General features: G+C 43.2%; 1 protein-coding gene across 1 annotated transcript; it reads right to left on the bottom strand.

Moving 5' to 3' along the window:
• Positions 1–11: 11 nt before the first annotated feature.
• Positions 12–4,693, bottom strand: Dazap2 (DAZ associated protein 2). The gene is made up of 4 exons (XM_070041267.1): positions 4,587–4,693; positions 3,439–3,557; positions 2,516–2,761; positions 12–1,405 (listed from the first exon to the last, which is right to left on the bottom strand). The coding sequence occupies exons 1-4, from the start codon at positions 4,597–4,599 to the stop codon at positions 1,277–1,279; spliced, it is 507 nt and encodes a 168-aa protein (XP_069897368.1). The 5' UTR covers positions 4,600–4,693; the 3' UTR covers positions 12–1,276.
• Between the last annotated feature and the right edge of the window lie 8,276 nt (positions 4,694–12,969).

Genomic DNA, 12,969 nt, shown 5'->3' with positions numbered 1-12,969 from the left:
AATCCTTGGAGTGAGGTGTAATGCAACTTCATCACTTTATTCAAATCTTCAAAATAGTCTTTATTCTACATTTTTAGTATAAAAAATCCACAAGTTAAGTGCACCACAGTGTAGAGAGAGACATACAACGCTGAACTTCCATAACAGTCAATGGTACAGTCAAACACCACATGTACAGAACACAAAATTTAGATGAACTGAAATTATAAGATAAAATAAAATCCAATTTCAGAAAACAAAAATCAAATATTAAGGATCCCTGAAATGTTCTTAACCCTAAGAGATTTCACTGGACTCAAGTCACTTTACAGTGAACATTCACCATCAGATCTATTCACTCAGCTTAGGAATTGAGAGCCATGATTGGCTGCATCTGTCACTGACCAAAAATGGTAACCAATTGCTGATCTGAAATACCTCTTAATTTGGCTCTAAAGTCAAGCTTTTGAAATGCATGCTCTTGCCTATCGTATTTTAAACTTTTTTTATGGGATAGTTTACACTGGTATCCTTAGGTTCAACAAAGCTCAGTTTTTCTGGCACCAAAGCAAATTTCAGTTGGGTTCATGTATGCAGAGACAACCTGTGAGGAGGTCCAAAAGGCACCCTCCATTTTTGCCTGAGATACAAAAACAGAAGAAAATGGGGGCTTCAGAGGATCCTTGTGAAAGACGAGCTGAAAGATGGCAAGTGTGAGAAGTGCAAGGAAAGAAGGAAACCCATCTGACTGCCTTTCTATCCTGCACCACTGAGTCAATGGAGATTGGCTGGAGGGGGATGGAAGACAGGATGGAGATGCCACATGGGACGGAGAATGGAAAGGGCAGACAGCTAATGTGTTTCATTGAACAGGAACGATAAATCAAAAGACTTAAAGGAGATTAAAGACCAATCAGAATAATTTGGCAACTTCAATTCTTAGGAAGATCAAAGTTTCCTTCAAACCTAATTTGATATTTTATTACTAAAAGCAAAGACCAGTATGGTACAGTATTACTCCAGAGGAATTAAAGGAAGATCCTTGGGGCTGCTTCACCCACCTTCATTTTATGAATGGATACCTCCCCTACCTCAAAATGCTTTAGGGAGGTACTGCTACCATTACATGGTTCCTTATTAAATTTGAAAAGTGCCTGAAAGTTTTGGGCACCAGAAAGACACCCCAACAACATGTGTCTAAACTGCAAGTTCAGGTTAATATGACTAAAGCAGTTACATTGTGAGAAGTGCTGAAGGTATGTGATGTCTTTCCCGGCACAGAGGTGGCCTTGCTTCCTCACCAGATGGTGTAGCCACCATCGGAGCCACCCATGAAGAAGTTTCCCTTCCGCTGAGTTACAAGGACATTGGCTCCCTGCATGACTGCAAGCTGAGCAGCGTTGGGAGGGCATCCAGGAGGCGGAGGCTGAAAGGAAAAGACAAAGTAGAATGGGCATAGGGCAGCTGGAACGAGGGAAGGGGATTATGTGTGGAGTAAAGTGTCTATTAAGATGGCAGTGTGCCTATTAATAACACTCTGATGAACTGTGTCACCAGACAGACCTGAACCCAGTAACACAATAGGAAAGGAAGCCTAGCACTCACTCAAGGCTTTGGCATCCAGAGGCTCTAAGACGTTCATCTTGTCCTTTTTAGGGTAGGAAGTCACTCCCACTCACATTCCCAAAATCAGAATAGGGTCTAGGTCCATGGCCAAATCCCACAGGATGCCTAAGTGGGTTTCTTGGGTTTTGTTGGGGAAGAAGGTATTTTGCATGTGCTAAAGACATGCTCCACCACTGAGCAACATACTCAGCCCTCTTGTTTTTAGGTAAATCGCTAAATTTCCTAAATGTTCACTAATGACACCATCCCCGAACATGGATTCTGGTTCCTGAACACTGACCTGATCAAGGACCCTATGGGCTCTAAATCCAAGTATTAGAGAATTAAGCAGGAGATGCTAACAAAATCCCTACCTTCCTAGAAGCTATTTACCAGAGATTATGTATTCTACTTTTTTTATTTTTTTAATTGTTTGTTTAGTTGTATGAAGAGGTTTCAGTTTCAGAAGTCAGGTTATGAGTACAATGCATCTTGATCAATGTCACCCCTTCCATCTTTCTCTCCCATCTTTCTCCATCCTGTCTCTACCTTCAAATTATGTAGTTCAATTTTCACATAATGTTAACATTGTGCTTTTTTTTAAATCATCCGGGTTCTAAGCACAACACCATGCTTATGGCAAATGTTAAGAGCATGCTTATGGAATGACTAATGATCATTACCACACCAGTTTACTTTACCAAAATAAACTGGGGAAGCAGTAAGCAAGATTCACAAGGCAGGGAAACAAAGGAATCAAGTTACATGTCAAGTGCTATTCATCTACCATACTTCAGTTTCTGGAATCACTTTTTGCCTGTGACATGGCATTGGTTACACAAATACCAGCAGCTATGTTTCAGGGATGGTGGGAGAATAGTATGAAGTCACTTTAGATAATTCAGCTATCCAAAGACCAAGTGATACTCACAGGAATGTTGCCAGCAGTCGCTCCAGCTCCAAATCTGGCTCCTGCATCATATCCTCCTTCTACCAGCACTGTTGAGCCAGGAGGATAGATGGGACCAACTGGATAATAAGCCATTGGGATTGTGGAACCTAAAGGCCCAACAGCTACAGACTGGGCCATAGGAACATACAGAGAGGCGCCAGGAAATGCAGCTGACATGGTGGGGACTGTGGCAGCCCCTGGGTGCACAAAATTTGGACGAAACAGCTAAAGAGAAGAGAAGGCAAAATGTTACTTTATAACATTCCTATTTGAAATTTCCTTAATGAGTCCATTCTTCTTGTTATTTGTTTTTTGGGACAAGGGCTAGCCTGTAACTCTTAATCCTCCTGTCTCAACTTCCTGACTCATAACTCAATTCTTAATTCTTGTGAGTTCTACAAGTTGCCTCCCCACAGCGTTAGTATTCTCCTGGATCACTTCCTGATAAAGCTAATATTAGGCTGAAAATACAAAAATTCAATTTCTTAATCTCTGCCTGTGATCAATAACATGAAATTGCCCAATTATATAAATTTTTAGGTTTTTTCTTTTCTTTCTTTTTTTGTGCTGGTGCTGGGGCTTGAACTCAGGGCCTCATGCTGTCCCTTGGCTTTTTTGCTCAAGGCTGGAACTCTACGACTTGAGCCACATGCTCCATTTCTAGTTTTGGCTGGTTAACTGGAGTCTTAATTGCATTCTCTTGCCTGACCTGGCTTTTAACCTCAATCATCAGATCTCAGCATCCTGAGTAACTAAGATTACAGGCGTGAGCCATGGTACCCAACTCATACTTTAGATTTTTCATATAAGCACTCTTCTGCTTGTGAAGTCAGACTTAGCTAACTAAGGACTGTGGTCTAAGTATATTTTCAATTAGACCAAATTTGGCCAACTGGAAGTACCTCTGAATAGGCAGGTGGAGCATCAGTATAGGGTGGAGCCTGAGGAAGCTGCAAGGTCTGAGGGTATACCGGATTCCCAGGAGGCTGCACAGGGTAGGTTGGCTGCGTTGGATATTGACCTGAAATACAAAGGGGGTAAATGCAGGTTGCCTACTATTACAAAGCCACCAAAACGCAGCAAGACATACTGGATACCTAACTTGGTGGGAGAACGCAGATCGCAAACAGACTGCCCCAAAGGGCCTAATTTCTGGAGCCAAGAAAAAAAAGCATTGTGTGTATAGCCTTATAAAGGAAGGTGCTGAGTTGTGACGGGACAGGAAAGGCGCTGTTCTGACTAGCATACCGATGTTAAGAGAAAAATCTAAGTGGACTCAAGCGGTCTCCGGAATGCAGGACCCATCTGGGGACCTGATCCTGAAGTTCTGGAATGTCCAAGGTGCTGATGTAGCTACGGTGCTTGTGCTCGGGGCAGTCTCCATTGGCTGAGCTGCAACCTGCCCAAACGCTAGCTAACAGTGGTTCTAATTATTAACCTCCCAGAGTCCTATTCAAGGTCGACTTCCAGATAAAAGCGAGTAGAGTGAGCTGAGAGATCGGAGACAGAGAGAACGGGATAGTGCTGACAAATAAACTGGCACGATCGCGGGCACGGGGAGAAATTGCAGCCTTGCTCGAGAGAAGATCTGTAATGCAGCAAAGTGGCCGGGGCGGGTGGTTAAAGTAATCTTGCAGGCCGCGCGGCCCGCCCACCAGCGACGGCACCTCACTAGTTAAGCTCCCGGCCCTGCCTGTTGTCTGGAGCGCGGCGCCCCGCCTCTGCCGGCTCGCCATTGGCCTACCCAAATCCCAGCTCTAGCTTCCTATTTGCTCTGGCAGGTGCCCATCACAGCAAGGCCCCCCCACACGTCCGAGTCCGCTGCTCCAAACTGCGCCACAGAGTTTTAGAGCCCAAGGGCCGGGCCGGAGCGACCAGCCGTGGTTTAGGGATGACGAAGACGTCAGGTGCAGGCCCCAGAACTGCGGCCGGCCGCGGAGAGCGGCACAGTCCACCCCAAGCCTGCCATGTAGTGGCCCGAGACTCCGAACCCGCTCACTCCAGGCCAACACTACTCCCCCAGCTGGCCTCAATCGCCCCCTTTGCTTGCCTTTGCTGTTCATGGTGTCTGCGGGTCCGGTTTGACTCGGCGTCGCGGACGGTTATTTTTTTCGTCCTCTTCCTGTTCGGAGTCACTTCCGTGTCACGTGATGGGGCGTCCGCCCCCGGCATCACCCGACACCCGAGTAAGCTGCCGCCGGAAACCCCGCCCCCTTCGTTCAGCCTCCAATCTCTACGGCGGCTGTTCGCGAGGTTCCGCCTACTCGCGCTGGCTCCACCCACCAGCTCTAGTTCCTTTATTCCCGGCCCCCCTCCCTCCCCCCCACGCCACTGTCACCTCAACTGGAGGAAAACCAAATATGTACAGGTATTGTCTGGAAACCGGGTCTTTCCTCCAGTGCTCATAAACTCAAGGTCGCCTCACCTTGGCAGTATTTCCAGAGGAACATAGATTCCTATACATTTTTCCCAACTACCCAAAGTATGTTCCCCAAATCTTGGTCTATCTTACGTTCCTCTTCTACCAAGCTCAACTTAATTTTAAGCTCCAGAAAGATTGGTTTTGCCAATCTAGTTCACGTCGATTTTTTTTTTTCTGAAACAGACCCTACCCGGGAGTCTTCCTGCCTATATGTTCCTGAGACAAGTTGTTCATGCTTCGGTGGGTCCGGGTGTTTCTCAAAGGAAGGGATGTGTTTTGGGTTTTGTGGGGTTTTGCTGGAGTCTTGGTGACAACCCTTTTTTTGGCACCTGCTACAGGATCTGTTACCCGAAGATATTTTGTGCATCTCGTTGCCTCTAACTTAATTGTCCATAAGGGTAAAGATGGCATCTTGTAGGATTACTTTTTTTCCTTTCTTCATTCCAAACTATCTGCTGAATATCTGTTATACATGCACAAACAAGTATGACCATGTAGCTACACAAAACCATACAGGATTATACTGTCATGGACTTTCCACCTGATTCAAAGAAGAGGTAAAAAGGAAAGCATCTAAAAAGGAGAATTTTGGAGAGAAAAGTTCTTGGTAAATATACTCCTGATAACTATTCATTAAGCCACTTAAAGGACCCATAACCCACTTTCAACTGGGTAATCTCTTGCTTTTGTCTCCAGGATTGTATTAGAGTTCACAGAGCATCCCTAATGGGCACAGTCTCATCCTGGGCTTGACCTGTGTGGCGGGCAGTGCTCGTAGAAGCATTCCTGTTTTTCAAATTAACTGATGAAGAGATTTGTCCCAAGTCATGCAGTTAACAAACAGATTACAGAATAATATTTTGTGTTTTGACTCCCAGGTTCCCAGATCAGTGTATGAGTTTTGTTTCGTTTCTTTTTTAATCAATGAGTATTGCCTAGCATGAGTAAGGTACTATAAAAGTCTGGTAGTCTGATACTGTTTTTGGAGTACTTTTAGGTCTTGTTCCTAGTAGTAAACATATTCACATTATTAATTTGATTTGGACTAGCATCATTATCAGGAAGCTTATGTTATTTACCTTTTCCTCATTTCTGACTCTAATCTTCTTGATGGTGGGCAGCCTTTCAACACTTACTTATTTGAGGAGCACTTACAAGTGCCAGGCATTGTTCTGAAAGGAAAGAAGCCCTTTCAAATGCAATTTTTGGGTCATATTCATAGCTATATACCTTTGAATAATGATCATGTGTACACACATTTATTACCTTATATAATGTTATATGACCTAGTAGTGTGTGTGTGGTGGTGGTGGTGGTGGTGGTGGTGGTGGTGGTGGTGGTGGTGGTGGTGGTGGTGGTGGTGGTGGTGGTGGTGTGTGTGTGTGTGTGTGTGTGTGTGTGTGTGTGTGTGTAGATGCTGGAGCTTGAACTCAGGCCTAATACTTTCATTGGGCTTATTTTGTCCAAGGCTAGAACTCTAACACTTCCACTTCTGGCTTTTTACTGGTTAACTGGAAATAAGATTCTCAAAGGCTTTTTTCCCCATTGGGCTAGCTTCAAACTTCAATTCTCAGATCTCTGCCTCCAAAGTAGCTTATCTTTCTATGTTTACCACACTATGATATTATCTGTCCTTTTTTTGTTTTTAACTTTCCTTTTCTCTTTTTCCAGTTCTGACTGTGATTTCATATTGCATTAACAGGTCAGGATGCAGAGTTTGAAAAGCACTGGTTTTAGTGGACTATCATCCCTGGGGCCTTGTACTTTTCTTAGCCTGAGTTTGCAATCAGTAATTAGTAAACAAATTAATAAATAACTCCTTGGAAGTCAGATAAGGCAAATCTTGTCTAGATCTTAACGTTTTCGGGTCAGAGCCTAAAAGGGATCCTACCCCAGAACCTGAAATGGAAGTCACTGATCTATCCTCACTCCACCCAGTGCTCTGGGGAAATTGCTCTTATGCTTCTTCTAGGAGTTCAGTTAAGAACCCTGAAGTTATGTTGACTATAGTACTCCATGCCAGTATGAATGCAGGAGGTAAATCTGAATTCAAGATATTAGTTCTGCTAGGCATGGCATGCCTGTAGTCCCAGCTACTTAGAATAGCAAGGTGGGTGGATCATTTGAGTCCAAGAATTCAAGAACAGCCTAGGAAACACAGACTACAGCCTTAAAAAAAAGTCTACAGTCAGGCACCAGTGACTCACACCTGTAATCCTAGCTACTCAGGAGGTTGAGATCTGAGGATCGAGACTCAAAGCCAGTCCAGGCAGGAAAAGTCCATGAGACTCTTACCTCCAATAAAGCACCAGAAAACCAGAAGTGCACTGTGGTTCAAGTGGTAGAGTGCGTGCCTTGAGCTGAAGAGCTGAGGGACAGCACCCAGGACCAGAGTTCAAGCAAAATGACAAAAAAAAAAGTCTGCAACTAATTAACTGACCTTGATTCTCATCTATTTAGCTGCAACTTACTTCCTACTATGTATGAGTCAGATACTGCACCAGGCATATCTATTTAATATCTAGAAGATTCTGAGGAAGGTGCTGGTGGAGGAAATGAACTTCAGAAAGATTGAACTAAGTACCCAGCTTCAGAACCAGCATTCAAACTCAGCTTTTCTTCACTTCACAGGCTCCTTCCTCATTGTTTTCCTTTTTTGTTGTTTTTCGTTTTGCCAGTCCTGGGGCTTGAACTCAGGGCCTGGCCACTGAGGTTCTTTTGCTCAAGCTAGCACTCTACCATTTGAGCCACACGGCCACTTCTGGCTTTCTCTGTTTCTGGGGTGCTGAGGAATGGAATCCAGGGCTTCATGCATGCTAGGCAAGCACTCCACCACTAAGCTACTTCCCAGACCCATTTTTGTTTTTTATTGCCAGTACTGGGACTCAAACTAAGGGCCTGGGTACTGTCCCTTAGCTTTTTCTGTTCAAGGCTAGGGTTTTACCACTTGAACCACAGCTCCACTTCCAGCTTTTTGGTGCTTAATTGGAGATAAGAGTCTCACAGATTTTCCTGCTTGGGCTGGCTTTGAACCAGATCCTTAGATATCAGCCTCCTGAGTAGCTGGGATTACAGGGATGAGCCACCAACATCCAGCCATTTAGTGTTTTTTTAATCTGTTGTCTCCCAAGGGTCTTGGTTTCATTATCTGCCAGAGACCATCCAATCCTTGTTTCATCTCCAGCTTTAAATCTAAACTATGTTTAGAAGGAAAAGAACAAAAGACAAGCGGAAACAGAAGAAAGACACAGCAGATAATCTGTTTGTAAATTCTAGTCAGGCTCTATGACTGTTAAAAATTAAAATACTCCTACCAGTTCTTCATTGTTGGCCCATGCAAGGGTCCAACAATGAAAGTGTTAATTCTTGCCACTCAGGGACTCTCCTGCATCTAGCTTCTGCTTGTGTAAGCTGTCCTCACATTGGGCAGAGCCTCGGCCTAGGTCGTAAGCATTTTGTTCAATACCCAGAGACCTGGCATTGGCAAAGCCAATTGGCAAAGCAGTCAAAAGCTCTTACCAACAGAAATGGGAGGGTTATAGACCACTGCTTTCTCTAGCAGGTGGAAGTAATGGGTAACTGCTGACTTTTTTTGCACACAAGTGAAGTTTTAATATTTTCTTCTTTCTCATAAATCCTCTAACAAGATAAAGATGCTCATTGAGTCTTTTTCCGTGCCAGAACTGGTGCTTGAATTCATAGCCCTGATCTCTTGCTTAGCTTTTTCCACTCAAGAGGCTGGCATTCTACCATTTGCACCACTGCTCAAGGAAAATAATATCTGGAAAAGGAAAAGTCCAAATGAGCTATTTATTTAATTATTTTTGGCTATACTCAGGTTTGAATCAACACTGGCAGTTAGTCTCCTGTCCAAGCCACACCTCTATCCCTTTTTGCTCTGATTTTTGTTTTGTTTTGTTTATTTTTTTGTGTGTGCGCCTATCAGAGTTTGGACTCCAGGCCACATGCTGCTTGCTCAGCATTCTTGGGATTTCACAGTGAGGAAAAAGCTGGCGCAAACTGAATAAGAAGAGACACTGCCTGGGGTTTACTAGACTGCCCAGACAGACTGGACACTTTACATTTATTATGCAGAGCGATGTCTGGTCTTTCTTAAAATGACTTGCCAGGAATGAGAAAGGAGGCTCACCATTTCTGAACCATATATCTTGTAATAGCTGTTCCTTTAATTATACAGAGAGCAGCCAAAGCTAAAAAAAAAAAAAATATCCTTCAAGAAGCCTAACTGCATGCTTCTACACTTCCTCTTTGGTCTGGGAAATAGGGGGTTCTTTATTTCTTTAGTTCTGCTAACAAAAGCACACCATGTGGTAGGTGGTCAGTAAAGTTACATTCAAACAAAATAAAACACTTGAATCAATCTAATTGAAACTAGGCGGTTCAACAAGAAGGGTCAGGCATAGTCTGTTTGGTGTTGCTATAACAAAGTATCTGACAAAGGGTAAGTTGCTTGGCTTCTAGTCTTGGTGCTTAGCTTGTCCACATAGGATGGCACTAGTGTTCTAGTAAAGGTCCCACTAGCTGCCTTAGATCTGGTGGAGAGGAAAGGGAAAAGGCTACTGGAACCATCACAAGAAACTAGCAACTGGGATGACTTTAGTTTATAACAACTCACTCTCAGGAGAGCTCATCCCCATCCACATCAGCTCATGGTAAGTTCCACCTCTTTTGTTGGGTGCTAGTATTAGGGTTTGAACTTAGGGCCTGGTCTCTGTCCCTTAGCTTTTTCATTCAAGGATGGTCCTCTACAACTTGAGCCACAGCTCCTCGTCTAGCTTTTGAGTAGTTAATTGGAGGTCGGACTAATTAAAAATGAAAGTTCAATGGAGTATATATAACAATAGATAACAAAATTTGCTAGTTTGGAGTTTGAAGGATGTAAGAGAGAGAGAGAGAGAGAGAGAGAGAGAGAGAGAGAGAGAGAGAGAGAGAGAGAGAGAGTTCCAGAGGTGACCTGGGGAACTCAGAAGAATGGAGCCTCATCTGTGTCTCAATGTGGAAACCTTGAGAAGGGGACTGGAAGGGATTGGGATTTGAGTACCAGACTCACTTAGACAATTCTATAGAATGTGCCCTTCCCACAAGGCTGCTGCAGTGACTTTTCCCAGCCACGCCCCCGCTACACACACATACACACATGTACATACACATTCCAAACCTCTTGCTAATCCAGAATCTATTCCATATTGTCAGATTGAGGTAATACCCTTCTAAGGACCATAAGGGTCAAGCCTGGGATTCCCAGAAAGCAATGAGGACTTTCAGAAGGAGTTCCTTAAGCAGCTTAGGGTCTGAGATCCATCCATGGAGGGCTGTCACTCTAGTAAAGGTTGAACTGCTAGACTGTTTTCTACTTGCATTATAGAGAAAGTGAAAAGCAAAGTTGAATAGTTGTGATTTTCCATTATTGTAATTTTCTTCCATTTTGTGTCAAGAATAACCTTATAGCCTGATGCCAGTGGCTCATGCCTGTAATCCTAGCAACTCAGGAGGCTGAAATCTGAGGATCACAGTTCAAAGCCAGCCTGGGCAGCAGAAAGTCCTCATGCACCTGTTACCTTCAATTAACCACTAAAAAGCTGGAAGTGGTGCTACGGTTCAAGTGGTAGAGCACTAGCCTTGAGCACAAAGAGGCTCAGGACAGTGCTCAGGCCCTGAGTTCAAGTTGAAGCCTCACAACTGACCAAAAAAAAAAATAATAATAACCTTGTAGGGCTGGAAGTGTGATGGAAGGGAAAAAGGAAAGGAAAGGACAGGAGGGAGGGAGGGAAAGAGGAAGTGAGGAAGACTCATGGGAAACATTATGATATGCTGTGTTTGAGGAATGGTGGCTCTAAATATTCAGAGCAGAACTCAGTGTTCTTCACTATGAAGAACCTCAAAGTAGAAGGCAGTTTTAGTCGGGTCCTAGTTCAGGTTCTCATGAACTGCTTGGCCTTGGATAAATCCCTGCTCTTGTGAGTTATAGTTTTCTCAGTTTTCTCTGAATCTAAGCTTTGTTTCATTATGAAAATTATTTCTACCTCACAGACTTGGTGTGGGATTAATGATGAAGATAAGAGATACCTGCTAAGCTGTAGAACACAAAAAAGTGTGTAGCTGTAAGCCAGAACCCTTGCAGACAAGCAGGAGCTGCTCTTGCTGAAAGCAGGGAACCCCTTTGGCTCCCCCCTACTCAAGCAGAAGTCAGGGGTCATTATCCAACTGCAGTGAATGGTGGTTGATTCTACCAATTTATTTCCTACTCCAAGCTTCCATTCTCTCTATATATATCTGCATGTCAGGAATATTTTCCCCTAAAATAGCATTATTTAAAATGGAAACTTCCAGATTTATCAGAGGGGAGAGAGGAGAGAGGAAGACAAAAGCCCACATTTCTCCAGCATTTCAATCAACAACCTCATTTCCTTCTAACAGTTGAAGTGAACTTCTTATGAATAATGTATGATAGCCTGATGAATATGCACACAGCCTATTATGCCTGTGAGGTTTGGTAAATAATTTATGAGCTAAAATGCTTCTCACCTTATTACTGTACAAAAACTTAAAGAAAAAAAAAAGCCATATTTACCCTTTGAGCTGGTAGGGTGATCTGTCACAGACAGTGACAACAGCCCAGCAATAGTTTTACATCATTGCTAAAATTAAATAGAATAAAATACCGCATATGCATGTCAAATGAGCTCCTTGTATATTCTATATATTAGGCCCTTGTCAGATGTATAAGCTGATAAAGATCTTCTGCCATTTTGTAGGCTTTATTTTTTTTAGCTTAGTAACTATATCCTTAGCTGTGTAGAATTTTTTTAATTTGATGAAATCAAACTGTCTCTGAGCTTCTGTGCTTAAGGCTGGCACTCTATCACTTGAGCCACTTCTAGCTCCATGTCTAACTTTTTGGTGGTTAATTGGAAATAAGATTCTCATGGACTTTCTTGTGTGGGCTGGCTTTGAATTGTGATCCTCCTATCTCAGCCTCCTGAGTAGCTAAGATTACAAGTGTGAGCCACCTGCACCTGTACCTGGAAAGTTTGGGTTTCTTAACTTAAAATATTGTTGTACTCTTCACAGCCTTCAGGGATCATTCCGTCATGGCCCAGTTTCCTCATGGGTCTTCAGTCTGACAATTGATCCTAGAAGCCCTAGGAACTGCATTGTTGCTCTTCCTGTCTTCACAGCTGAGAGATTTTTCCTACCAACTGAAGCCCCTGCAATGTCACCCTGTAACTCCTCACTGCCTAGACTTAGCAATTCCCTTAGCAATTACAGTGGATATCTTTAACCTGCTGCTTAGAGAAGGAGAGAGGCGAGACAATTATGGAGCTAAGGAAGGTGGGAACACATGGGCAGATCTTGGCAGAACTTGGTTTCTCTATGAGAAGTTTTAGAAGACCTGAAGCTGGATCAGTTCTCAGGCTAGGGAAGATGGGATCTCAAGACTTATTTGTTAAGATTCTAGGACATTTCTAGAAAGGTCACAGTGACAAGGAAGGCTCTTGTGGTCAGCAAAGTGTCTCTGGCATGCTGGGCTCTTGGAAGTCAGGTGAAGGAGGTAACATTTGGCCTGCCATTCATCTCTCAAATAAAGCTCACATTCCCAAGAAACAGCAAGTGGCCTAAAAACTACAAATTGTATGATGAAGTTATTGTAATGATGCTATAATTAAAATAATAAGATTCATTAGTTAAATGTGGTATTTATTCAAAAAGGCTTCTTGGAGGAGGGAAATCTTAAGCAGTTTGCAAAACAAGAAGAGACCTAATTAATTAGGAAGACTAAAGGGATATATGGTCAGGAATGCTGATTTGGGGCTTTGCCTATCTTTGCAAATCTTATTCTGTGTAATCCTTCCACATCTACAAGGTGCTCAAGAAACTACCCCCCCCAATCAATAACTTGATTAAGAAATGGGCAAAGGAGCTAAATAGAGACTTCTCAGAATAAGAAGCAAGAATGATCAATAAACACATGAAAAATGCTCAATATCCC

Source organism: Dipodomys merriami, unplaced genomic scaffold, assembly GCF_024711535.1.
Source record: "Dipodomys merriami isolate MVZ:Mamm:240054 unplaced genomic scaffold, mDipMer1.0.p SCAF_10, whole genome shotgun sequence".
In the NCBI taxonomy this organism is placed as follows: domain Eukaryota; kingdom Metazoa; phylum Chordata; class Mammalia; order Rodentia; family Heteromyidae; genus Dipodomys; species Dipodomys merriami.
Note: the sequence above shows the minus strand (reverse complement) of the source record. Positions and strands in the feature narration are given on the sequence as shown.

What these genes read in the sequence shown, in the direction of transcription:
- Dazap2 (XM_070041267.1), bottom strand. An exon ending in CTCCACCTGCCTATTCAGAG is followed by an intron (nt 2,762 to 3,438) that starts GTACTTCCAGTT and finishes TCTTCTCTTTAG; the next exon opens with CTGTTTCGTCCAAATTTTGT. An exon ending in CGACTGCTGGCAACATTCCT is followed by an intron (nt 1,406 to 2,515) that starts GTGAGTATCACT and finishes TTTTCCTTTCAG; the next exon opens with CCTCCGCCTCCTGGATGCCC.